This window comes from Prionailurus viverrinus, chromosome E1 (genome assembly GCF_022837055.1).
Source record: "Prionailurus viverrinus isolate Anna chromosome E1, UM_Priviv_1.0, whole genome shotgun sequence".
NCBI classification, from domain to species: domain Eukaryota; kingdom Metazoa; phylum Chordata; class Mammalia; order Carnivora; family Felidae; genus Prionailurus; species Prionailurus viverrinus.
Window position 1 is genome coordinate 39,384,905 of NC_062574.1, and position 27,983 is coordinate 39,412,887.

At 40.7% G+C, this 27,983-nt stretch overlaps 1 protein-coding gene and 1 non-coding gene across 2 annotated transcripts in view; one reads left to right on the forward strand and one right to left on the reverse strand.

Annotated features, from left to right (window-relative positions):
- The window catches only part of PSMD12 (proteasome 26S subunit, non-ATPase 12), a 30,843-nt gene extending 3,781 nt beyond the window's left edge, over window positions 1–27,062 (forward strand). Inside the window, exons 2-11 of the mRNA XM_047831719.1 lie at window positions 6,001–6,060; window positions 6,148–6,276; window positions 10,874–10,981; window positions 14,830–14,934; window positions 18,025–18,174; window positions 18,269–18,403; window positions 19,409–19,521; window positions 20,207–20,381; window positions 23,541–23,618; window positions 24,593–27,062. Coding sequence (XP_047687675.1) covers window positions 6,001–6,060; window positions 6,148–6,276; window positions 10,874–10,981; window positions 14,830–14,934; window positions 18,025–18,174; window positions 18,269–18,403; window positions 19,409–19,521; window positions 20,207–20,381; window positions 23,541–23,618; window positions 24,593–24,802 — 1,263 coding nt within the window. The 3' untranslated portion in view covers window positions 24,803–27,062. The remainder of the gene's footprint in view (window positions 1–6,000; window positions 6,061–6,147; window positions 6,277–10,873; window positions 10,982–14,829; window positions 14,935–18,024; window positions 18,175–18,268; window positions 18,404–19,408; window positions 19,522–20,206; window positions 20,382–23,540; window positions 23,619–24,592) is intronic.
- On the reverse strand, window positions 17,303–17,389 carry LOC125152236 (small nucleolar RNA SNORD35). Its single transcript, XR_007147092.1, has one exon. It is a non-coding gene; the product is annotated as a small nucleolar RNA SNORD35 (small nucleolar RNA).
- Window positions 27,063–27,983: the final 921 nt, after the last annotated feature.

Here is a 27,983-nt window from a genome sequence, read left to right on the forward strand (position 1 = left end):
TCACTAATATTTATTGCTGTGTACTTTCTATATAATGTTAGCTGTTATGATGAAGATAACGTACCTAGTATATTCCAGGCATGTCTTCATAAGTATTGCTTTAATCCTTACAGCAACCCTGTGGGGCAGGAATTATTTTTTTATGCTCATTTCATTTAAGAGAAAATTAAGGGTCAGAGAGCATGAGGGTCTTGCCCTAGGTAGCACAGTGGTGGGCCTGGGATTTAGACCCAAGCAGTCTGGCTGCAGAGCCTGTGTTTTTAACCGTTACGTTCTCCTCTGCTGCCTCTGTGATTGGTATTTGATTGATGAAACAATAAAAGTGATACCAGTTCTTGATAATGGTTAGGGCTTCACCGTCCTATTAGCTAAGGAGTTAAAAATTAATCTGAAGAGGGCCTTTTCTGAACTGTATGTAGTATTTAGCAGTTCTTACTACACAGAGGATCACCACCCCCCTTTTCGATTACACTATATTTGGTACGTGGTTGTTTGGGGATTGTATTCTTAAATTGAATGTATCCTTTGGTTCTCCTTCTTCATGTCTTTCCATTTCATTTGGTTACCTGCAGCCTCTTCTCCCGGAGGAGGTGAAATGTAAAACAGTTTATTGATTGCCAGCAGCTCGGACATAAAGACCCTCTTAAGAAATAGGTAACGTTAGGGGCTTCTGGGTGGCACATTTGGTTGAGCATCTGACCTCGGCCAGGTCACGATCTCACAGTTGGTGAGTTTGAGCCCCATGTCGGGCTCTGTGCTGATAGCTGGAGCCTGGAGCCTGCTTCAGAGCCTGGAGCCTGTCTCCCTCTCTCTCTGCCTGCTCATGCTCGCGCTCTCTCTCTCTCTCTCTCTCTCAAAAATAACAGTAAAAAAAAATTTTTTTTTAAAGAAATAGGTCATGTAAAAATACTGGATTAGCTTTAAATTTCAACTACGTGTGGTTAACTTTTTATTGGCCTTTTTCTTGTGTAGGTTGTTTAACAAGTCATTGAAAGGTTGGATCCATTTAGGAGGTAAAAGGTAGAAACATAGAGAACTTACAGATACATAACATACATTGATATGTATGTTGATGATATGTATGTTGAACAAATATACATTGATATGTATGTTGAACAAACTCCTTAGTAAGTTACCTCATTTACAAAGATTTTAATGAGAAAAGTGAGTCACAAAAGTCACATGTTCTAATGAGTTGGTTTTGGTAGCTTTGACCGTCTCCTTCCTCTGAGTTGAAAGGCAGCAAGGTGGGGTGGAATTTCAAGAACTGTGAATAGTTAGGAAAGGAGGAAGGTGGTTAGCCATAGCATTGACCGTGGAAGATTTGGAGAAAAAAAGTGGAATAATTAGAGAATTGGGAGTTGTATTTATTGAAGTTGATGGTAGCATCCCCCAGATAGAACTGAATTGCCGGCCATATAACTTACCACATCCTACTTACCTTGACAGTAAGAATCAGGAATTTTGGGTACCTGGGTGGCTCAGTTGGTTGAGTGTCTGACTTCGGCTTAGGTCATAATCTCGAGGTGAGTCAGAAGTTGTAAGCCATTAAGATCATCTGCTAGTTGTGGTCCAGCCATTCAGTGCATACTATGTACAAGTTGGTGTGAGGGAAACAATCGAACAAGGTCCACCCCTGAAGGAAGTTATGGACCACTTAGGAGGCAAGACATGCACATTAATGACTGTAGTACAAGGTATAGAGGGATGTACCGTAGTAGCTACAGAAGCAACATCATGTGCTTGGCCAGGTACTGAGCTGCATTGGTGAAGAGTATAGACACAGTCCCTCCTCTTGCAGAATTTACATTCTAGTGAGATTAGAGAGACCATGAACATTAAAAGAGAAAAGAGTTTGGGGTCATTACAAAGCAGAAAGTCAGTGGGCTTGTTAGTTAAGGAAGTGCTGAATGATTACTGACTTCCGGAGAGTTATTTAAGAATGCCTTCCAGGGGCGCCTGGGTGGCGCAGTCGGTTAAGCGTCCGACTTCAGCCAGGTCACGATCTCGCGGTCCGTGAGTTCGAGCCCCGCGTCGGGCTCTGGGCTGATGGCTCAGAGCCGGGAGCCTGTTTCCGATTCTGTGTCTCCCTCTCTCTCTGCCCTTCCCCCGTTCATGCTCTGTCTCTCTCTGTCCCCAAAATAAATAAACGTTGAAAAAAAATTTAAAAAAAAAAAAAAAAAAAAAAAAAAAAAGAATGCCTTCCTGAGAAGGTGACCTCTGATGTTTTGTTGATACCCGCAGATGATGGCTCTAAAGCAGTATGTGATTTCTTCACATGAAGAGTACAGTTCTTTTACTGGTTTGTTTTTTCTGCTTTTTTTTTTAATGTATTTAGTTTTGTTTTAATTTTCTTTATGTTTATTCATTTTTGAAAGAGAGAGACAGCACAAGCAGGGGTGGGACGGAGAGAGAGGGGGACACAGAATCTGAAGCAGGCTCCAGGCTCTGAACTGTCAGCACAGAGCCTAACAAGGGGCTCGAACTCACTGAACCATGAGATCATGAACTGAGCCGAAGTCGGACACTCAACCGACTGAGCCACCCAGGTGCCCCTGTTTGTTTGTTTGTTTGTTTGTTTGAGAGAGAGAGAGAGTTTAAGTGGGGAGGGGTAGAGAGACAGGGAGATACAGAATCCTTAGCAGACTCCAAGCTGTCAGGAAAGAGCACGACATGGGGCTCAAACTCATGAACTGTGACATCATGACCTGAGCCTGAGTTGGCCACTTAACTGACTGAACCACCCAGGTGCCCCTAGAATGCGGTTCTTTAAAACCTATACTTCTGGGGGGCGCCTGGGTGGCGCAGTCGGTTAAGCGTCCGACTTCAGCCAGGTCACGATCTCGCGGTCCGTGAGTTCGAGCCCCGCGTCGGGCTCTGGGCTGATGGCTCAGAGCCTGGAACCTGTTTCTGATTCTGTGTTTCCCTCTCTCTCTGCCCCTCCCCCGTTCATGCTCTGTCTCTCTCTGTCCCAAAAATAAAATAAACGTTGAAAAAAAAAAAAAACCTTATACTTCTGGGGCACCTGGATGGCTCAGTCAGTTAAGTGGCTGACTCTTGATTTTGGCTCAAGTCATGATCTCACAGTTTGTGGGTTCAAGTCCCACGTTGGGCTCTGCACTAATAGTGTGGGGCCCACCTGGGACTCTCTCTCCCTCTCCCCCTCCTGTGCTCTTGTGTGCTGTCTCTCAAAATAAATCAACTTACCAAAAAAAACCGTACTTCTGAATTAAAATACCATAAACAGCGGGTGCCTGGGTGGCTCAGTCATTAAACATACGACTTTGGCTAAGGTCATGATTTCATGGCTTATGAGCCTCCAGCTTTGTGCTGACAGCACAGAGCCTGGAGCCTGCTTCGATTCTGTGTCTTCCTCTCTCTCTCTCTACATCTTTCCTGCGCGCAGTCTATCTCTCTCTCTCAAAAATAAATGAACATTAAAAAAAAAATCTAAAATGAGTTGATTGGATTAAATAATCTGTGGCAGTCTTTAAGTTCTGAGATTCTTTGATCTTCTATGATTTATTAGCTTTTAACTTTGGAGAATTTATGGAGTTGTTCTTTGTTCTTTTCCTCTGATGGGCATTTAGTTAGCCTTTATTGTACACATGAATCTGTAGAGTTTTCAGAACTGATGCTCTCCTTTGCGTAGGAAACATTGTTACAACGCTAGTCATGGTGTTTCAGATTTAATTACAGTAATCATATATTTCAGAGTTAAAGAAAATTCAAACAATGACCATACAGTACATAATCTGTACTCCATAGAAAATTCATAGTTTAAACGTTATTTTGGAAAATATAGAAAGTATTTTGAAAAACCCAAACATTATCTGTGTCCTTAATTCAAAAACTGTTTAATTACTTTCTTTGATCAGTAAACGAGTGGTACTCACGTACTGTCCGTGAATGTCATTAAAATAAAAAAAAGTTCTGGGGCTCCTGGCTGGCTCAGTTGGTGGAGCACATGGCTCTTGATCGCAGGGTTGTGAGTTTGAGCCCATGTTGGGTGTAGAGATTACCTAAAAATAAAATCTTAAAAAAAGGCTCAATCGGTTAAGCATCCAGCTCTTGATTTTGGCTCAGTTCTGAATCTCACAGTACGTGAATTGGAGCCCCCCTTCCCCCCCACACTGACAGCCCAGAGCCTGCTTGGGATTCTCTCTCTCTCTACCTCTCTCTCTCTGTCCCTGCCCTGCTGTCCTGCACAGGCGCGCACGCTCTCTCTCTCTCTCTCTCACTCAAAATAAACTTAATTTTTTTTCATTTATAGTTAGAAAAACAATTTCAAAATAAAATCCTCATCACTTTTGATTCATTCATTGTTATTAATACCAGGATCTTAAATACTTGTAATTTTTTTTTGCTGTGGGCTGGTTTTGTTTTTATTAAAATGTGTGGTTTCTAATAGGATGGCTTATTTTAGTCCTGGTGTATTATCATTTAGGTTTATATGATTTGAATTTTGTTACTCCTGTTTCCTAATGTGCGCCCCAGGGGGAATATTTTGTTTTTGCATATGAGATGGAGGTCATTATCAGTTGACCAAAAGGGGTATATTCCATTTGGATCAGTATCTGCTTAAAGGCATGACCTTTGGTATAGCATGTATGGATATTCTCAGGTGGTCTTTATTTCCTTTAAGCACAGTTATAATTTATTTTTTTTTTAATTTTTTTTAACGTTTATTTATTTTTGAGACAGAGAGAGACAGAGCATGAATGGGGGAGGGCCAGAGAGAAAGAGACACAGAATCTGAAACAGGCTCCAGGCTCCGAGCTGTCAGCACAGAGCCTGACGCGGGGCTCGAACTCACGGACTGTGAGATCATGACCTGAGCCGAAGTCGGCCGCTCAACCGACTGAGCCACCCAGGTGCCCCAGTTATAATTTATTTTTAAAGGCATTGAAAAATTAGGGGCACCTGGCAGGCTCAGTCGGCAGAACCTGCAACTCGTGATCTCAGGGTCGTGAGTTCAAGCCCCACTTTGGCCATACAGCTTACTTAAAAAAAAAAAAAAAAAAAAGTCATTGAAAAATAAAACCAGGGTTTCTTGTCTTTTTACCACCAGATATCCTTTTTATTTTTTCTCAAAACTTCATGTTTTAAGTTTATTTATTTGTTTTGAGAGAGACAGACAGAGCGAGAGGGGGAGGAACAAGAAGAGAGAATCCGAAACATGCTCTCTGCTACCAGTGTGCTAAGCCCAGCACGGGGTTTGAACTCCCCAACCGTTGAGATCGTGACCTGAGCCGAGATCAAGAGTTAGAAGTTTAACTGACTGAGCCACTCAGGTGCCCCTCAGAACTTCGTGTATTAAAGTATTTGTTATGGTGACTTCATAGAGAAATCACTCATTTTCCCCATTTTTCTTCTTTAAAGACACGTGTGACTGCCAATTAAGAGTCTATTCAGAACAAGATAATCTGATATTACCACACTGAGTTGATAATTAGAATCCAAAACAAAGACTTGAGGTTTTTCTCAGGTGTTAAATTATTGTTCTATATTCAGTTTCTCTTAGGTGATTTGAAATGTTAAAAATAGCTTGTGGACCCCAAGTTGGAAACCACTGACTTAAGGAGTCCACAGGAAAAGCAAGCACTACGATGGAAAGGAACAAAACAATAATAGTAATGGGGATGGACCTTTTCCTCAAAAATGGATTTTTTTTCTTTTTGTGTCAGAAACCTCTCATTTAAAATTTTTTTTTTTTCAACGTTTATATATTTTTGGGACAGAGAGAGACAGAGCATGAACGGGGGAGGGGCAGAAAGAGAGGGAGACACAGAATCGGAAACAGGCTCCAGGCTCTGAGCCATCAGCCCAGAGCCCGACGCGGGGCTCGAACTCACGGACCGCGAGATCGTGACCTGGCTGAAGTCGGACGCTTAACCGACTGTGCCACCCAGGCGCCCCAGAAGCCTCTCATTTTAGGCTGTTGTTTGGTTTTGTGTCGCTGGTAGTGTTTTCATTGTTCGTTTGTATCTTTTGTTTTAGGAAGGAAGACTTCAAGAAGTCATTGAAACCCTTCTCTCTTTGGAGAAACAGACCCGCACCGTGAGTAGATGATAGTGAAAACCTCAGTTATCGTTGATTTTATTTAACAATGTTCCGTTGACTCTCAGCATATTTTCATTCTTCCAGGCTTCTGATATGGTGTCTACATCCCGTATCCTAGTTGCAGTGGTGAAGATGTGCTATGAGGCTAAAGAATGGGATTTACTTAATGAAAATATTATGCTTTTGTCAAAAAGACGGAGCCAATTAAAGCAAGTGAGTTCGTGACTGCTCATAAAACAAATACATTTGCATTTAAATAAGGACATTTAGAAAACCTTTCTGTGAATCTGTTTTAAATTACTGTTAAATCAGCATTACAACATTCTAGACGGTTTTTAAAAATTCTGTCCATATTTTCATGTCAGCTGCTTTTATGTTGTTTTTTCTCCTAGTTTTCATATATTTGCATATTTTTACAAAATTGTGCTGAGAATGTTGGTGCAGCTTTGTTCTGTTTCCGTGTTGCTCCCTATCTTCATATTTATTATTTTAAGTGATTGTGTTATAAGCCATCAAGCTGATAATCTATCATTTACTTAATCATGTATTTTGGGGCATCTGAGTGGCTCGGTCAGATAAGCCTCCAGCTTTGGCTCAGGTCATGATCTCGTGGTCTGTGGGTTCGAGCCCCTCATTGGGCTCTGTGCTGACAGCTCAGAGCCTGGAGCCTGCTTCAGATCCTGTGTCTCCCTCTCTCTCTGCCCCTCCCTTGCTCGCACTCTGCCTGTCTGTATCTCAAAAATAAACAAAGGTTAAAAAAAATTTTTTTAATCATGTCTTTCATTAAACATTTAATTAATATTTCACTTATTTTGAGGCAGTTTTTCAGACATTTTAACTACTTATTTTGTTTAAAGGTTATGTATGTTCTCTTTTGGTGTTTTGGGGAAGCTAGATTTTACTGTTTCCCTGTTCTTTTGCTTAAGGTTTTTTGTTTTGTTTTTTAAGTAAACTCCATCCCCAACATGGGGCTTGAACCCATGACCCCAACATCAAGAGCCCCATGTTCTATGAACTGAGTTGGCCGGCACCCCTTTCGCTTGAGATATTTAAATGACCCTCTGTACAAAAGAGTCCACTTTTGTCATTTATATCTCATCTTTCAAGTACTGTTCCCTGAGTAGCTTCTGGGTTTTTATTTTTTGCTTTCAAATAAAGGTATTGATGTTGTAAAAAGGGGAGTAGTAGAACCAAAAAACAAATAGGGTGTTCTTGTTCAAATCCCTTGTTTTATTAGTTTACTGCTAGAGTGAACTTAGTGATAGAGTGGGTTAAATTATTTTTTGCAAAAAACAATTTGTTGTTCTTTTTTTAGATAAGTTTACATGCATATAATTTGTTGTCAAGAATTAACATAGAGGGACACCTGGCTGGCTCAGTCAGTGGAGCGTGTGACTTTTGACCTCGGGTTCGTGAGTTCGAGCCCCGTGTTGGGTGTAGAGATTACTTAAAATATCTTTTAAAAAAGAATTCACATCGATTTGAGGCAATCTAGTACATGTGAATGCAAAATTCCTTTAAATATGCCTTTTGTTGCTCAGTTCTTTGCTTTCAGAGACCATCATAGAGTTGGTTGAGAGACTGGCATAGATGAGTCATTGCCTTCCTCTGGTTTTCTGAGATTTGCTTGCTATGGGACGATTTGGAAAGGGCTACTTCCCTAGACATCTTGAGGTAGCCTGGCTTAAACGAAAATGTGTTTTGTATAGGACTGATGCCATTCAAACAAAGCATGTATCCTAAACTAAAGGTTTAATAGAGTCCTAGCATTTCAGAACTAGTAGAGGGACTGTTAACTCTGTCCCTTTTCTGATTGAGAAAATGACATTTCTGTGTAAGACTCTTGGAATGTGAAGAAATGTGCCAGGTCACCTTTGGTTCAGTACAGAATATGATCCCTGATAGTAGTGTAGTACCTCTTTAACAAGTGCCCTAAAGGTGACTTATTTTTTATTTTACTTTTTTTAAGTTACACACACACTCCCAGCAGTATACAGTAAGTGACACACAATGTCAGCAGTGCTAGGAGACCTGATAGGAGGAAGAGAGGGTTTTGATTACATTTGTCTGGGGGGGGGGGGGGGGACAGGAGGGGGGGAGCGTCCCGGAGAAAGAGGAGTGTGAGCCCTCTCCCAGCTGGCTGACGGATGACCCCGACTGCAGTGGCACTGCCCTTTTCACCGTGACAACAATGTTATGTCTTAGCTCTGGAAGGTGCTTAGGGACTCAGAATGTCTCTTTCCCTTTTCCCATAATTACTTTTTACCTAAAGCTTTTCTTTCTGCTTTACCAGACTTAGAAAGTAATGATTTTCTTAAAATAACCTTTTCTGGATTGCTTAAAATTAATGGTTTCTAATTCACTGTCTGTCACTTGAGCCCAGGGGGTAAGCCTCACTCCTACCATGACTTACCTAATGACTTGTGTTTTTCTCAGAGAGCAGCAGGATGTTCACTTGTCATTAGAATATTGATATAACTGTTTTGTTTGTTTTTCTTTTACCCCATCTGATTTCTGTTAATGTAGTTTTTGCACAGCTTTTAGAATTACTAATTTGTATGCCCTTGTAGAAATCATTATTATAATTAGTGTTGGAAGGATCATGGTTTTTTGGGTTTTTTTTTTAATTTTTTTTTTTAACGTTTATTTTTGAGACAGAGCATGAACGGGGGAGGGTCAGAGAGAGGGAGACACAGAATCTGAAACGGGCTCCAGGCTCTGAGCTGTCAGCACAGAGCCCGACGGGGGGCTGGAACTCACGGACCGCGAGATCATGACCTGAGCCGAAGTCGGACGCTTAACCGACTGAGCCACCCAGGCGCCCCAGAAGGATCATGTTTTGAGATACAAAGTGTCCCAGACCCTTGCTGAAAGAGTTGTGTTTTACAATAAAACCTTTATTTTCTGGAACTCCTGTGTGTCTCTGAATGGCCATTTTTTCAGTTAATTAGAAGTTTGACCTGAACTACATGAATATTGTTTTTTAAGGAAATCTTTGCAAGATATACAATGGGATTTTTTTTTTTTCCCAGCATGATTGAGGTACAGTTGACAGCAAGATATTCTGTTTACTTTTCTGCTGTCTTAAACAAAATATATTTAATATAGTTTAACATTTTCTTTATGACAGAGAGTCCTAATTATTATTCTCAATGATTATCATAACTGATAATGCTGTTCAGAGTCTATATTCGAGGTTGCAAACTACAGGCCACGGTCCAAATCCCACCTGCCAGCTTTGTAAATAGAGTTTTTGGAACACAGCCACACCCATTTGTTATATATTGTCTGGCAGCTTCTGAGGTTACAAAGGCAGTTGAATAGTTGAGGCAGAAACCCTATGGCCCACAAAGTTTAAAATATTTACTGTGTAAATGTTTACTAAAACATACAGAGAAGTTTTGCTGACCCCTGACCTAGAATGTTAGAGCTAGAGGAAATGTATCCAACCCACTTACATTATCTGGGAAACCTGGGCAGGGGATGCTGTGACTTTCAATGTCCTGTTTCATTGAGGGGAGTATGGGTGATTGTGGCTTCTCCACCCCTCCTGAGGCCCGGCGGGGGGGCGGCTGCTAAACCCTCTGCCTCTGCTACGGACTCTTTCTTAACTCACAGTATCTGCTAGCTGTGGCTTCATTGCTGTTCATAGCCACTGGTGACCCCTGCTTTTCTCTTGTCCTTTTTCCCCCTTTCGTCTGTTACAACTTCTTCCATGCTTTTTTGTTTGGCTCCAAAAAAGCTAGCTAGGAAGCCTTCTAATAGACATCGTCAAATACCCCTTTTATGTAATCATGTATGTTCGCTCTTTGTAGTAGGGAGGGGTAAAGTCTTTGCACCTGAGGTTTTCCTAACCTTTTTACGTTATTCCTGGGTGTTTAGTACATCTTAGCTGTCAGAGACATTTTGATTTTTTTTGTTTAAGCAAGCTCTATGCCAAACATGGGGGTAGAACTCACGGCTCTTGAGATTAAGAGTTGCATGCTCTAGGGGCACCTGGGTGGCTCAGTCTGTTAAGCGTCTGACTTCAAGTCAGGCCATGATCTCGCGGTTTGTGAGTTGAAGCCCCATGTCAGGCTTGTGCTGACAACTCAGAGCCTGGAGCCTGCTTCAGATTCTGTGTCTCCCCTTCTCTCTCTGCCCCTCCCTGCTCACTCTGTCTCTCTCAAAAATAAATAAAACATTAAAAAAAAAAAAAAAAGTTGCATGTTGTACCAACTGAGCTAGCCAGGCACCAGGCACCCCCTCCCTTTTATTTTTTTAAGATTTTATTTATTTGTGTATTTATTTATTTAACAGAATGGAAAGTATACCTATTCTTTTTTTTTTTTTTTTTTTTTACCTTAAGGTTTATTATTTATTTGGGGAGAGCGAGCAAGTGAGGGAGGAGTGGAGGGAGAGAGAGAATATCCCAAGAAGGCTCTACATTGTCAGGGCAGAGCCTGATATGGGGCTCCAACTCATGAACCATGAGATCATGACCTGTGCTGAAGTTGGACACAACCAACTGAGCCACCAAAGTGCCCCCAAGATTTTATTTTTTTAAGTAATTTCTACACCCAACATCAGGCTCTAACCTATAATCCCAAGATCAAGAGTTGCACGCTCCACTGACTGAGCCAGCCAGACACCCCTTACTTTTAAGTAACCTCTTCACCCGACTCGAATCCACAACCCAGAGATCACATTAAGAGTTGCATGCTCTACGAACAGAGCCAGCCAGGCACCCCTTATGTTTTGTTATGGGCATAATACTTTTTTAACTGTATGAGAAATGAATCTTGCTTATGAATGGTTTTTATTATTTTAGGCTGTTGCAAAAATGGTTCAACAGTGCTGTACTTACGTCGAGGAAATCACAGACCTTCCGATCAAGCTTCGATTAATTGATACTCTGCGAATGGTTACAGAAGGCAAGGTAAGTTTTCCATTGGCATAACTCATAGTGGAAATTACTATCCTTTCTGTGTTCAGAGATATTTAGATATGCAGACGTTAGATCAGTATATATTTAAGATGACAAAATAGGTCATCACCTTGATTCAACCATTATCTTTGTACTTTTCCTTGTAGTATCTTCCCATTTACACATGAATATGTTTAAAATAGTGGCAGTCTTGATATATCCAGATTTTTCTGGGAATTAGTGATCTTACTCCAAATTTACATGTGGCAATAATTAAAGATAAAGTTAATTCTTCACCCTGGCCTAGATCTGCTTGAGAAATCTATGCTTGGGATAGCTACAGTTTTAGTCTACTATTTAAATTAATAGAGGGACTCCTGGGTGTCTCAGTTAAGCATCTGACTCTTGATTTCAGCTCAGATCATGATCTCATTCCTGAGATGGAGCCCTTCGTCAGGCTCCATGGGGAGTATGGAGCCTGTTTGGGGTTATCTGTCTCCCTCTCTCTCTGCCCCTCCCCAGCTCACGTGCACGTGTACTCGCTCTCTCAAAACAAATAAAAAAAAGAGTATTGGGGTGCATGTCTGGCTCAGTTGGGAGAGCTTGTGACTCTTGGAGTCCTGAGTTCCAGCCCCATGATGAGTGTAGTTTACTTAAGGATTAATAGTAACAGGGGTGCCTGGGTGGCTTACTTAGTTAAGCATCCGACTGAATTTCGGTTCGGTCATGATCTCATGGTTCATGAGTTAAGCCCTGTGTCAAGCGCTGACAGTGCAGAGCCTGCTTGGGATCCTGTCTCTCCCTCTCTCTCTGCCCCTTCCCTGCTTGTGCTCGCTCGCTCTCAAAACAAAGTAATTGAGTATTTGCAGTGTAAACTTAATTTTAAAACTTTCACTGTCTTACCAGAATCTGTTTGTATTTGTTTTGATGCTTTTTTTTTCCCTCCTAATCTTGTTTCTTTAAAAACGGCAAATATAAAATGGTGACTGAGGTAAATATATTTTTTTCCTGGACAGATATTTGTGATTTGAGGACAAAACTTTAGCTTATGTTTAACTTCTTGGGTCTTGGTTTGACTGTCCCATCAGTTCAGTAAATGTTTATTGAGCACCTGTGTTGTGCTAGATCCAGAATGAACATGACGCTGTTCTTCAGCACCGCAAAGAGATCCATCAGAAAAATAGTCACTGCGCTGTCTCTCGACAGTGGCAGTGGGTCTGCCGTTCCCATGTCACAGAGGCAGGATGTGATGGCTGAGCTGGCTTTTTAAGAATGAATAGAAATTTGGGGCGCCTGGGTGGCGCAGTCGGTTAAGCGTCCGACTTCAGCCAGGTCACGATCTTGCGGTCCATGAGTTCGAGCCCCGCGTCAGGCTCTGGGCTGATGGCTCAGAGCCTGGAGCCTGTTTCCGATTCTGTGTCTCCCTCTCTCTCTCTGCCCCTCCCCCGTTCATGCTCTGTCTCTCTCTGTCCCAAAAAATAAATAAAAAAAACATTGAAAAAAAAAATTTTTTAAAAAAAAGAATGAATAGAAATTTGGGGCACCTGGGTGGCTCAGTTAAGTGCCCAACTCTTGATTTCAGCTCGGGTCGTGATTTCACAGTTCGTGAGTTCAAGCCCCACGTCGGGCTCTGTGTTGACAGTGTGGAACTTGCTTGGGAGTCTCTCTCTCTCCCCTTTTCTGTCTGCCCCTCCCGCACTCGTGTGCACTCTCTCTCTTTTTCAAAATAAATAACGTTTTTGGGGCGCCTGGGTGGCACAGTCAGGTAAGCATCTGACTTCAGCTCAGATCGTGATCTCTCACTTTGTGAGTTTGAGCCCCGCGTCGGACTCTGTGCTGACAAGCTCAGAGCCTGGAGCCTGCTTCAGATTCTGTGTCTCACTTTCTCTCTGCCCCTCTCTTGCTAGTGCTCTTTGTCTCTCAAACACAAACGTTAAAAAAAATTATTTTTTTAAATAAAGTTATTTTAAAAAAACGAATAGAAATTTGGGGCACCTGGGTGACTGAGTCAGTTGACTGTCCAACTCTTGATTTCAGCTCAGGTCACGACCCCATGGTTCGTGGGATCAAGCCCACATAAGGGCTCTGCGTGGTGCCTGCTTGGAATTCTCTCCTTTTCTCTCTCTCTGTCCTTCCCCCACTTGTACACTCTCTGTGTCTCTCAAATAAATAAACTTTATTTAAAAAAAAAAGAAGAAGAATAGAAATTCACAGGGGTAGGGGCATAGGGAGAACGGCAGTTTAGACATAGGGAAAATTCTATACAAATATGTCAAAGTAAGAAACACATGGAACATTTAGGAAAGTGGAAGTAGTTGGTTATTCTTGGAGATTAAGGTTTTTGGGGGTGGAGTGGGAAAAAGGGTTGCTGCAGAGCAAAGGCTAAAGGGACAAGCAAGCCCAAACATGAAAATTACTTCCCTAGACTTGATTAGGCTATAGTTCTTTAAAAAAAATTTTTTTTTGTTAGGTTTATTCATTTTTCAGAGGCAGAGAGAGATGGTGTGTGAGCGGGGGAGGGGCAGACAGAGGGGGAGACACAGAATCCGAGGCAGGCTCCAGGCTCTGAGCTGTCCGCACAGAGCCCAACATGGGGCTCAAACTCACGAACTGTGAGATTGTGACCTGAGCTGAAGTTGGACACTCAACCGACTGAGCCACCCAGGTGTCCCAATTAGGCTGTAGTTCTATTTTTTATGTTTAATTTGTCGGAAATTATATCATCTAACATTACATAGCTGCAAAATTGCTCATAACTTTAATACTTAAGATCAGATATTTTTATCTTTTTTCTTTTTTTTTTTTTAAGTCAGCTCTGTGCCCAACATGGGGCTTGAACTTATGACCCCAAGGTCAAGAGTTGCATATTCTACTGACTGAGCCAATCAGGAGCCCCTCAAATAATTCTTTTAAAGGCACTGTGCTGTTTTCTGTGCTATTTAACATAGCATATGGTTCTATTACTCATTAAACACAAGGATTTCATATTTAGGTTCTCAAAGTAAAGCTACAAAATATGGATAATGTTTTGTAGAAACATTTTGTTAAAAAATTATGTGATTGTGAGATGTAAAATCACACAGCTGTATTTGTACATGGAGGATAAAGTGTACCATAACTGGATGATAAATACTATTAGGCTTGGTTTGAATAATAGTTCAATTCTACCTTTAAAATTTTAACACACACACACATACATGCACACAAATTTAACACATTTTGGGGCACCTCAGTGGCTCAGTCAGTTGAGCATCCCACTTTTTTTTTTTTTTTTAATGTTTTTTGGTGTTTGTTTATTTTTGAGAGAGAGAGACAGAGCGTGAACAGGAGAGGGGCAGAGACAGAGGGAGGCACAGAATCCAAAGCAGGCTCCAGGCCTGAGCTGACAGCACATGAACTGCGAGATCATGACCTGAGCCAAAGTTGGATGCCCAACTGACTGAGCCACGCAGGTGCCCCTTGACCATCCCACTCTTGGTTTTCACCCACTCAGGTGAAGATCCCAGGGTCATGGATCAAGCCCTGCATCTAGCTTTGCCCTGTGCTTGGAGCCTGCTTGAACTTTCTCTCTTTCCCTCTGCCCCTCTGCCTCACTCACTTGTTCTCTCTCAAAACTAGGGGCACCTGGGTGGCTCAGTTGGTTAAGTGTCCAACTCTTGATTTTGGCTCATGGTTCATGAGTTCCGGTCCCGCGTTAGGCTCTGCACTGACGGCACGGAGCCCACTTGGGATTCGCCGTTTCAGTCTCTCTCTCCACCCCTCCCCTGCTCGTGTGCTTGCTCACTCTCAAAAATAAACATTTAAAAAACTTCTAATACATGTCTGAGAATTTTCATAATACAGATTTCTCATATTTGTAGATTTATGTTGAAATTGAGCGTGCTCGACTGACTAAAACATTAGCAACCATAAAAGAACAAAATGGTGATGTGAAAGAGGCAGCCTCCATTTTACAAGAGTTACAGGTAAGGAGTTGTATTTAGAATGTGAAAATCCTGATATTTAGTCGGCAGTGTTTCTTGTAGATAGAGCTTATTTTGGCACCTGGTCACTTCTTCAAAACTACCCAGGTGGAGGGTGAGGGCAGTGGAGGGTGGGGTTATTCAAGTACCTGAGAATTATGGCATTATGGTCCCAACTAAACTGCTAAAAAAAGTTGTGAAGAAAAGTTAGAAGCAATGAATCAGTCTTGATGTGTGCTATTATTTTAACATTTTCATCCTCTTTAGAATTTAAATCAGTAATTCATGTACTGTTTACTGATGCGTTAGGGATTTGCTGTTAATCATCAGTTTCGTTTTAAATGAATACTTGATTGTTGGTCAATTTCTAGACTAAATTGGTTTAACAAAGACAAATTGCATCATAATTTGCTATGTTTCAGGACAGATTTTTAGGAGAGATCTTAAAATGAGATAGCAAAGAGCTAAGAAATCTGAAAAAAGCCATAGACTCCCTAATAAAAAAATGTACCTGAACTACACTCAAAATTTTGCTTATAATTTTGGCCCATCAAGGTTTCCCCAGTAAGTTAAATTGCTTATTCTGATTTTTCAGTCATGTGCCATTTTAGCCAAAGGAAGGGAAACCATAATACTGAGAGGATCTTGTGTGCTCTGCGTTGTCTGTGTTCTTTTTTTTGAAGCATGTCTTGAGTTCTCTATACACTTTATCTTATTTAATGTTCACACACGACACTATTTCTATCCCCATTTTTCTGCCAAGGAAACTGAAATTTAAAAGGATTAAGTAATGTGCCTAAAGTCATTGCCAAGAATTGGTAGAGTTCAGATTCATACTAGTTCTGTTTGACTTCAAACTTCTTTTCTTCTTTTTAATTAAAAGACTGTAATTTTTGGAGCAGTTTTAGGTTTGCAACAAAGTTGAGTGGCCAGTACAGAGAGTTCCCATATAGCCCCTGATGCACCATCCCCCCCACACCCACACATACACACGCACCACTTCCCCTCCTGCCAGCATCTCGAACCAGAGTGGTTCGTTAGTTACGGTTGATGAACCTGTGTCAACATGTGATCACCCAAAGTCTATAGTTTGCCTGAAGGTTCACTCTTGATGTTGTACATTCTGTGGATTTTGACAAATGTCTAATGATGTGTGTTTATCAGTGTAGTACCATACAAAATAGTTCACTGCCCTAAAAATTCTCTGTGCTCCAACTATTCCTCCCTCTCTCCACTCCCCCACCCCCTGGCAACCACTGATCTTTCTACCATCTCCGTAGTTTTGTCTTTCAACCAGGAGGATTATGTGCCCCACGATTTAACATCCTCTGAAATATTCTTGCCAGAAAAAATCGCCTCAATTATATAAAGCTTCTAGGTTTAACTACCAGTTTACAAGATACACTGGGGACAGAGGAGCTTATTAAACGATACCACAGGGATGCAGTCAGTGTAATTTAGACTCCAGGAAACTGTAGGATGATTGGCTTGATTTTGTCAATAAATAAATGGCAAGGCTAAAAGAAACTTACCTACCACTTGCAAAGTATAAGCCTTATTTGGATTCTGATTTAATTAAATGAGATATTGAGGACTGACTAGATATTTAGTGATCTAAGAAATTTTTAGGTATGATCATTTTTTTTTTTTTTTCAGTTTCTCTTTTAGAAATACATACTGAAATAAATGTAAGATGTTACCTGAAATTTGCTTCAAAATACTTGACACATGCAGAGTGAGTGAACATACATAGATGGAACATCGATGGTTTCATTCCTTAGGGATTTGCATACATACATTCATCAGTGTATACGTTTTTATTTTCTTTAATAAAAAAATTACAAAGACCCTGAAAAACCTTTTCAGACCTAATAATAATAGCCTTACTTCATTTTACTTTGTTATTCTACATTTTATAAATTCATTTGCAATATGTGTGTACCAAGTATTAAAAATGTTTTTATAGTATTTGACATAACTGGTTTTCTATGGTGTATCTGTTGCATATTGACTGTAACTGTACATCCTGCATCCGTTTGGAGTCATGTCAGCCTTGTTATCCGAATTATAAAAAGGCTAGAACCTCTTTTTTTCCTTAATTTTTTTTATTATATAAATAGCCTGCAAGTGGCATCGTATTTTGGGTTCAGAATTGTAATTTCCTCACTAGCCATGAGGAAAACGCAAATTAAAACCACAGTGAGATATCCCTACACACGTATTAGAACAGCTCAGAAAAAAAAAATACAATACCAAGCGCTGGCAGGGATGCGAAGTGATGAGAACTCTCATCCGTTGCTGATGGGAATGAGAAATGGTGCAGTCACTCTGAGAAACAGTTTGGCAGTTTCCTTCTTTTTCTTTTTTTCTTTTCCTGGCATCGGCTGAGCCATTGGCATTATCGGCGCTGGCCACAGTGCCATCCACAGACCATCGTGAGAAAGGGCCATCGTCTGCAGTTTGGCAGTTTCTTACGAAGCTGAACGTATGCTTGCCAGACGACCGAGCAGTCCACTTCTTGTGCCCAAGAGAAATGAAAACTTAAGTTCACACTCAACCTGTCCACTGGTGTTCAGAGTAGCCTTGTTAGTGATGGGCACAGGTTGGAAACGGCCCAGCTGTCCTTCAGCCGGGGAGTGGATAAACTGGTTCCTCCACACAGTGGAACACTTCGTGGCCGTAAAAAGGAATGGACCTGTTGTTTCAGAATCATTGGCTGTCGAGGGTTCAAAGTGGGGGAACTACGTGACTGTAACGGGGTAGCACGAGGGAGTATTTGGGGCTGAAAGAACTGTTCTGTATCTCGATTGTGATGGCGGTTAAACTACATAGGTTAACTACATAGTTCTACTATTGTTAACTACGTAGGTGAAAATTCACAGAACTTTTTATACCAGAAGAAAAAATAGCCATTTAGTATATATTTTTTAAAATTGTAATTTCCTGGAGGAAACCAGCTTTTTAGATCATCATCAGTACTCTGTCAGTGTGCGAGAAGTTTCTTGTTATTGGACAGGCGTGAATGTTTTAATACATTTAACTTTGCAGTTTTTAAAAATTAACAAATATAAACTTACTTGGGGACTTCGCTAGGTGGAAACCTACGGATCAATGGAAAAGAAAGAGCGAGTGGAGTTTATTTTGGAGCAGATGAGGCTCTGTCTGGCTGTGAAGGATTACATTCGTACACAAATCATCAGCAAGAAAATAAACACCAAATTTTTCCAGGAAGAAAATACAGAGGTAAGCATGTCTCTTAACTACAAGTTTACTATAGGAGTATTTGGGGGAAAAAACCATAAGCCCCAATTTATTTTATCAACTTTTTTTTTTCCAGAAATTAAAGTTGAAATATTATAACTTAATGATTCAGCTGGATCAACATGAGGGGTCCTATTTGTCTATTTGTAAGCACTACAGAGCAATATATGATACTCCCTGTATACAGGCAGAAAGTGAAAAGTGGCAACAGGTAAGAATATATTCTTATACTGGATGTCGATACTTATTAGAAAGAATTTGCAATTTTTATTTTGAAATAAGTTTAACTTCAGTAATCATAAGCAGTTGTATGGTGCTGCTTTCTATTCAGTGTGTTGACAATTCAGTTTATCTTTACTGATTCAAACAAATTGTGGCGATACTCTAAATTCTTTGTCACTTTTGAAGAATGTAGGTTTGCTATTTAAAGTGTGTATAGCGGCACCTGGATGGCTCAGTGGGTAGAGCATGCAACTCTTGATCCTTGAGGTTGTGAGCTCAAGCCCCATGTTGGGTATAGAGGTTACTTAAAATACAGGGCACCTGGGTGGCTCAAATCAGTTCAGCATTCGACTTCGGCTTAGGTCATGATCTCAAGACTCGTGGGTTCGAGCATTCAATTTCGGCTCAGGTCATGATCTTGAGGCTTGTGGGTTGGAGCCCTGTGTCGGGTTCGGTGCCAACGGCACAGAGCCTGGAGCCTCTTTGAGTTCTGTGTCTCCCTCTCTCTCTCTCACCCTCCCCTGTTCATACTCTTTCTCTCTCTCAAAAATAACTATTTTTAAAAGTTAAAAAATAATAAAGTAAATGAAAGTAAATATGTATAGCAGGTCACTTGCTAATAAGGTTACAAGCAAGACCTGGCATTACTTTGGAAAATTATTTCACAATACTGTTTCAAATAGTTGATAGGTCTATTCCACATTTGTGCTGCTAACTTGTTATAGGAACTTTTTTTTATACATTGTCACCGAAAAAGATGTCAGCCCAGAGAGTAATTCAGATTAGCGAGGATTTACGTAATTGCTCCAGAAAAACTTATGACAGAAAGCCACTGTGTAAAGATCAGCTTGATAGGGTGTTTATTCCCTAAGACTTGAGTACAATATCAAACATGAATATAGACAATTCTCTTGTGATTTTTTTAGTTCCTGCCAAAGTTTCCATTTTGTTTCTAAGCTTACATATAATCCGTTGTGTTATAAAACATTTGTAGGCTCTGAAAAGTGTTGTCCTCTATGTGATCTTGGCTCCTTTTGACAATGAACAGTCAGATTTGGTTCACCGAATAAGTGGCGACAAGAAGTTAGAAGAAATTCCTAAATACAAGTAAGTACGTTTATAGCTAAAGTAGCAGAAACACCATCATGAAAGAAAATTGGTTAATCTAAGTGTGCACCTTCTTACTTGGTTGCTGATGGATTGTATTGGCGAATAGAGCTAGAGTTCATAAAATAGCGAAATGTGTTTTCACGCTGTATTCGAAATTACACTCTTCGTTCTAAACCACTTATCAAGTAGAAGTTGCATTTCAAGCTCACTTTAGCAGCTTTTGGTTAATTAACCATTTGATAAAGTTTTAGTAATTTGGGGCTTCGTGATTTTCAGAAGTACATACTATATGAAACAGACACACGCTTCATAAGCACAGTGGGCTTTTATTTAAAAGCTGTTTTTTTCTTTTATCTGCCTCATTAGTAAGTTTACATTAATTATTCCAGAGATTGGCAAATACGTAGCAGTAGGGGATAGAATGTTAAGTAGGGGAATGCTCCGTTCAGAATTACTGTGGAAAAAATGATAGTAAAGTAGGCAAAATAAATAATAATCAGGGGCTCCTGGCTGGCTCAGTCAGAAGAGTGTGCGACTCTTGATCTCAGGGTCCTAACTTTGAGTCCCCGTTGAGTGTAGAGATTTTATAAGTACAGTCTTTGTCAGTTTTTAAACATTTGCTGTTATATTAGATAAAACAATTTTTACAGATTGGGAATATTAAGTTTTATACAATTTACAGGGATCTTTTAAAGCTTTTTACCACAATGGAGCTGATGCGCTGGTCCACGCTCGTTGAAGACTATGGACTGGAATTAAGGAAAGGGTCTCCCGAGAGTCCGGCAACTGATGTGTTTGGTTCTACGGAGGAAGGTGAAAGAAGGTGGAAAGACCTGAAGAACAGAGTCGTTGAACATGTAAGAATCTGGCATGGTGGATGGGGCACCTGGCTCAGTCAGAAGAGTGTGCGACTCTTGATCTCAGGGTCATGCGTTCGAGCCCCATGTTGGGCACAGAGATGGCCGAAAAAAATATATAGTGAAGAAAAAAAAAAGGCATGACAGAGTTGCCAACCTGGAAGTAAAGTTGAGCATAAACTTTGATTTTTAAGTTTGATAGTCCAATGTGTCTTTGGAGGTTATGTCTTTAGTTCTTTGCTTTAGGATTTTTTGGAGGTAGGGAGGCTATTCCCAATGTAATAGAGATGTAAATTTGTTATTTAAATGTTCATTGTATATTTTCCCAAAGCACATCAGAATTTATCACCTCCCTCTTACTCCCTCTTCCCCCCGCCCACCACCACATTCCCCCATTTTTGGCTTCTCAGAAAACTATGTTTTAGCATGCTTATTTTGTGGGGACCTCTCGAGAATCCAAAATTTTACGGCATATAAACCAGCAGGAAATTCTTAAGAATGTGGGGGGTAGTTGTGGGTGAAAGGAGTGTTTTCCGTCTGATACTCGCTTGGTGGTTTGGAGAATGGGTAACATGTCTTAAACCTGACCTTTGATCTTGGTGTCACTACAAATTGAATTAGCTCAGCATTCGTTCACATAACATCCTATTGAGCCTTCTGTGTGCCAGACACTGTTCAAAGTGCTGAGGCATGTGGGAAAGGAAGACTTGGGCCCTGCTTTCAGAGAGCTTAAACAGAAATCATAGGAAAGATGCATTTATAAATAAAAGCGTTACAGGGGCACCCGGGTGGCTCAGTTGGTAAAGCGTTCGAGCCTTGATTTCAGCTCAGGTCATGTCCTTTCAGTTTGTGAGTTCACCCCGCATGGGGCTCTTTGCAGACCGCGTGGAGCCTGCTTGGGCTTCTCTCTCGCTCCCTCTGCCCCTCCCCCGTTCGTGGACATGCACACGCTCTTGCTCTCTCTCAGAATACAAATAAATAAACTTTAAAAAAATGTTACAGGGGCGCCTGGGTGGCGCAGTCGGTTAAGCGTCCGACTTCAGCCAGGTCACGATCTCGCGGTCCGGGAGTTCGAGCCCCGCGTCGGGCTCTGGGCTGGTGGCTCAGAGCCTGGAGCCTGTTTCTGATTCTGTGTCTCCCTCTCTCTCTGCCCCTCCCCCGTTCATGCTCTGTCTCTCTCTGTCCCCAAAATAAATAAACGTTGAAAAAAAATATTAAAAAAAAAAAAAAATGTTACAGATATTAGGGTACAAGTATATATCGAATGGAGTAGGGCATGAGGAGAAAGTTGATTGGTTCTGCCTGAAAGAACAGTCAGGCAAGAGCTGCGGTTAATTGACACAGGAGGGAAGATTCGTAAGAAGAGAACCAGGTTAGCGTGCAGGTGGGATAGTCTGAGCAAAGGCATGGAGACACCGACCAGCAGGGGAACCCTAGGGCCTCCAAGAACAGGGCTCAGCCAGGAAGGAAGTCGGAGATACGGTAAGGGTCTGGAACGTAACAAGGTGTATATACTCCAGTCGTGGAAACCGAGAGGACGGTGGCCAGGCCCATATCTGACACAGAGCCCTCTAGCAGTAAGCGTGGAGAATGTGTTTGGAGAGAGACCACAATGGAACTGAGAAGACGAAGCGAGGGCTCCTGTGGGCTCCAGCCAAAGCAGTAGCTGAGGATTGAAGAATGGATGAGGTGGAAATATTTTAAGAAAGAAAATCAATCGAATTTGGTCACTGATTAAATTGAAAGTTATGAAGGAAGAGGGGTCCAGAATGATTCCCCTGCTTCCTTAAGAAGCTGGTGTGGCCCTGGACCCTAACAGAGACGGGAGAAGACACGGCTTCTTCAAAGATCCATTCATTTTTCTTCCCACTGTTCCCCATTTTCCCTGTGAATGCTGTTGTTTTGTTAATAACATAATAATAAAGGGAAGTCTCTAACTTGAGCACCATTTCCAGTGAAAATTGGGACATTTAATTTCAAGTTACCTTTCAACAGTTACGATAATGTGGTGTTTTGAGATAGTCTCGATCATTTTTTGAATCTGAGCCATTTAAACATCTGTGTCATAATTAGGAAAGTTTAACTTTAGATTCTTGCATTTAGCAAAAATAGTTTAGTATCGTTATAGTTTTTAACCATTGTTTTAGTTAAGATAAGCCTAGGTTTTGACCACATATATGTATTTTTAATAGATTCTATTTTTTTTTTTATTTTAGAGAGTGAGCGAGCACATGCATGAGCAGGGGAGAGGTCCAGAGAGAGAAAGAGAATCTCAAGAAGGCTCCACACAGCACAGAGCCCAATGCGGGGCTTGATCCCACGACCCTGGCATCATGACCTGAGCTGAAATCACGAGTCGGATGTTCAACTGACTGAGCCACCCAGGCAGCCCTTGACTATATATATTTAAAGAGAGTTGGAGAGAGTAGGGGCGACTGGTGGCTCAGTCGCTTAAGCATCTGACTCTTGATTTTGGCTCAGATCATACATGGTCTCACGGTTTCATGAGTTTGATCCCCGCATCAGGCCCTGCACTGACAGTGTGAAGGCTGCTGGGGATTTTCCCTCTCTCTCTGTGCCTCCATGCTTATGCTATCTCTGTCTCTCTCTAAATAAATAAATAGATAAATAAGCTTTTAAAAAGTTGTGGAGAGTATTCAGAATAACTTCCAAATAACTACAGAAGTCAAAATACCCAAATTTTTTACTTTGTTGTTGAACTTTAGAACCGTGGTGGGCTCTAGAGAAACAAAAGCTCTGAATCCGACATTTTTTTTTTTTTTAAATACCTGCATTTCTTTCTTTCTTTCTTTCTTTCTTTCTTTCTTTCTTTCTTTCTTTTTTTTTTAATTTTTTATTTATCTTTGAGACAGAGAGAGACAGAGCATGAGCAGGGGAGGGGCAGAGAGAGAGGGAGACATAGAATCTGAAGCAGGCTCTGGGATCTGAACTGTCAGCACAGAGCCTGACGCGGGGCTCGAACTCACGGAGTGTGAGATCATGACCTGAGCTGAAGTCAGACACTCAACCCACTGAGCCACCCAGGCGCCCCTGAATCCGACATTTTAACTAAACCTGTTTGGAAATGAAAACAAATGGGCTGTTAGCTTTATCGACAACTGCTACCCGTCCTTCATATGCCCTCTGTTCTCTCCCCAGAATATTAGAATAATGGCCAAGTATTACACGAGGATAACAATGACGAGGATGGCCCAGCTTCTCGATCTGTCTGTTGATGTAAGTGGTAAATGTTGCATGAGCTGTTTGTAGCCAGTCATTTTGAATATCAGCTGACTTACAAAAATCAAATGAGAAAATCAGTTTTGTTTCATTATTTAGTTTTAAGCTTAGGTGGCGGAAGGTTTCTCCAGGCTATCTTGAGGATCAAAAAATAGCCTAAACACCAAGTTTATAATTACATTAATATTATGTCCTAGTTAAAATCTTCTCTGAAATATGGCAGTTCTACATTGATTCATTTGCCTGGGGTTTATATTTCTGTCATAAATATGTCTGGGTTCCCAGAAATAACCATAGAGATGTAAACTGTGACGGAGACTTTGCTGCAGCCCCCCTGCCGAGGGCCCAGGTCACATTAGAAGAATGTTACGTTCAGGCCTGAGTTCCTGTTGTTGGAATGTTCACCCACCACAGAGATAGGAGTTAAGTGATGTGAGCTAAAAGCCATTTCTGTCATCGCATAGTGTTTTCCAGTTTAGCTAAAAAAGAGGAATCACGGATGTTAGAGGTCAAAGGCTTGATCGTTGGTTGGCTCATCAGCTCCTCACATTTCTGGACCACGAGGACCAGAGAGAGTCCTTAGAAGTAAAGTGCCTTGTCCTTAGTTACATAGCTGCCAAGTGACAGGGCATATATAGTAACCCAGTGTTTCTGGAAACAAATTAACTGCATAATGTGCCGGGGGGGGGGGGGGGGGGGACCATTGTAGACCAAGAGCAGACATTTCCTAGACTCGCAGTAAAATAAATACGTTATTATAGGAAGCCTGCTTTGGATTCTGTGCCTCCCTCTGTCTCTGCCCCTCCCCCGCTCACATTCTGTCTCTCTCAAAAATAAACATTTTTTTTTTTTAAAGACAGAAAATGCTTTCCTTAAATTTTTCCTTAAATTATTTCCTGTAATTACGCTTTTTTTTTCTTTTTTTTTTTTAATTATCCTGTCTTAATCCAATTTGTCTTTCTCTCTTGCAGGAGTCAGAAGCTTTTCTTTCGAATCTAGTAGTTAACAAGACCATCTTTGCTAAAGTAGACAGGTTGGCAGGAATTATCAACTTCCAGAGACCCAAGGATCCAAATAATTTATTAAATGACTGGTCTCAGAAACTGAACTCACTGATGTCTCTCGTTAACAAAACTACACACCTCATAGCCAAAGAGGAGATGATACATAATCTACAATAGGGTCTCCGTGCCCTTAATGCTTTTAGAAAAGAGTTAAAATTGGAAGTCATTTAAAAACAAAACAAAAAAAAGACTGTTATGGTGTATATGTTGGGGTTTTTTTTCTATTCTCAGCTCCTTTGTCTAAAATTTAAAAGATAGTGACTATGTTTAAGGCCCCTTTTGACCTTTCACTTCCCTGATTTTATCGTTAACTTTGCATTTGCAATTGGTGCAAAAAAAAAAAAATTTCTATTTCTATGGTCTACGTACTCAAAAACTTGTGTCATAACTTACCCAAATGTGTTTTTCTATCATTTGAAAACTTTTTAGCTATTATTTGTTCTCATTCAGCTAACGACCGTCATTATTATAATAAAAGCAGTATATGCACATTGACTTTCTATAGTTACCTGTGTTTCTGAACATTTTGTGGGATAGGGATTTAAGTATTTTTTAAATAAAAGAAATTCTGTTGTAAAGCTATCAATTATTTAGTAGAATTTCAAAAACAACATAGGGCATATCAGAACATTTGGGATAGAGTTGTAATTTGTGAAGAATTTGTATTTTAGTATTGTGGCAAAAGGCCTCTAGACTGAGTGTAGAGAGTGATTGGTAGGCTAAAGACTTAATGTAGACTTAATTTTTTTTCCTTGAGTCAAACTGGTTTCGATCACAGTAGCTCGATTCTTTTCGTTCCCCGTCTCGACCAGTTACTGAACAAAATCAAGTGACGTCGTGTTGACACAGGTTAACACGCAAAGTCATTTTTATAAGATTTGTTCGTGGCTTTCACATCTAGGTCTAATGACATCATTAGTGTTCCAAATTCATTAACTCTATAGGAACTGATTTCCATTACGTGAACACTGGATAACAACCTAACACGTTTTAAAAATGATCCAGAAGGACTCAGCCATCCTCTAAGCAAATAGCACAGTATTGACATTTCTTTTACAGAAGTAAACAAAAGTAGTTTTACTGTCAAAAGAAACACCTGAGATCAATTAATATGAGCAGATTTTTGGAAGTTTTTAAAAATTTTGATTTATTTCAGGGAAAACAGAACAATGAAACAATGTTAGAAGGTTATTTAAAGAAAGTAGGAGGTCTGCTTTTTTGAAAATCCAAACGAAGGGAGGGGGGAACAAAAGGCATTGTGGAAATAACATTTTTTTCATAATTTGTTTTCATTTAGTGGTCACTAAACTGTTCTGTGATCCAGAGCTGGGGACAATTGTAGGGACCTCTGCTATTTATGCTGAGTCATTGTAATAACCCAGTATTAAATCCAAGTCTGTTCTTCGGAAATTTATGTATCGGTCACATTGATGACAAACATCTGCTACCACTCATCTTTAAAAATCTAACCAAAACTGTGGTGGCAAGTTCAGGAACATCAGAAGTTCACACTAGCAGTGGAATATGGTTTCAATTTTCTGCTCAATGAAAAGGATAGAAAATGAAATCCTTTTGCATTGTTCATTTGTAAACCAAATTGGAGCTAATTTGAATCTAGCTTCTCGTTAACTCACTAACTCGTTACCCTTGTACTTGGCAAACATCTAGGCCATTTGGCCAGATGTATTGTTGTCAAGCTCTCAAATGACCCTTTTTCGTCTTTGTTTAACGTGCTCGCCCTCGAACTAAGCTCTTTGTGTGTCCTGATTCGGTGCCATTTGTAACGGTGTCCCGGTCACTGGATCTCATTTAATTTAACTGCTCATCCAGTTCTTGAGTTTTTCCTATCCAAGCAACTTAAATTTCTTAGTGTTACGAAGAAGAATCAGCTAACACAGGGCAATAAAATATTTGAGACGTTCAGAACCCCAAACCCTGGCTTCCATTTCAGACTTCCAGCTGGCTGTTCGTGAAAAGGACAGAACCACTTTGTTTTAAATATGGAGAAGATAATACTTAACTCCTTTTCGTTTTCATTAGGTTACTAACTACAGAGAGATGATGAGCCACTGTTTTTTGTTTTTGTTTTTTAAATGAAACACTTTTTACCCTTTTATTTTTATATAATTTATGTTTTTATTTTAGAGTTCAATACCGATTTCTGTAATTATCCTCAATTTCCATATGCTTACTGAATCATTGAAAACTAATCTTTAAAAATCATGCTGTTCCATTCTATCTCTTACAAGTGTTACATGTATGATAACAACAAGTACGTATTTTACGTTGTGTTTGGCTCCTGGATATAGCTGCAATAAAAGCACTGATTTGTGGGTGTGTAAAACCCTGGAGAATAAACTCATACTTTTAAAGATCACGTCTTTTTTCAGTTCTCTTGCCGTCTAAAGCAAAAAGCCATAGGATTTTCGTTCTTTCAAAATCATGTCCTCTCCATAAACCTGTTTTTTAAGCCGGGGGACAACATTGGGCATGTTTTACACGCCAACTGGTTGGCTTCCCCACCCCCCCCCCCCCGACTCCTTTCTGATCTGGGGTTCACGACAGGCCATACCTTATTGTGCCCTTGACCAGCGGTTCTCCAGTGGAGCCCACATCAGAGTCACCGGCGGGGCTTGTTAAAACAGATGGTCGGGCCCTACCCCCAGAGTTTCTGATCCAGGAGGTCTGGGGTAGAGCCCAAGAACTTCCATTTGTAACAATTTCTCAGGGGTCGCGGACGAACACTTGCATAAACGGTAGGGTTTTCAAAAGGGCTTTGTGAGAAAGTACTGCGTGGACATGGGCATCGGTACAGTTAGGCTTATGCTCCAGCGTGATTCTTAAATCCTTTGCCCGCTGTTTCTGAGTCTAGTGATCCAAAGTTCTGGGTTTTGTTATCTTGCTTGCAGACACGGAGAGAGATGTTCTTGCTTTCTGAGTGGATACAAAGCAATGTCCCTGACCTGGGGCTCAATATTTACCATGTTGAAAGAATTGAGGATTGGAAAAGTTTCATTATGTTGCTATTTCTTTTCTCTCTGTAAGATTAGTAATTGGGACTCCTGGGTGGTTCAGTGGGTTAAGCCACCAAATCTTGATTTCAGCCCAGGTCACCATCTCAATGGTTCCTGAGTTCAAGCCCTGCATTGCTGACCATGCAGAGCCTTGGAATTCTCCCTTTCTCCATCTCTCTCTGCCCCTCCCCCACTCGTTCATTTTCTCTCTCTCTCTCTCTCTCTCTCTCTCTCTCTCTCTCTCTCATATACGCAAAATAAAAACTTAAATAAGATTGGGAACC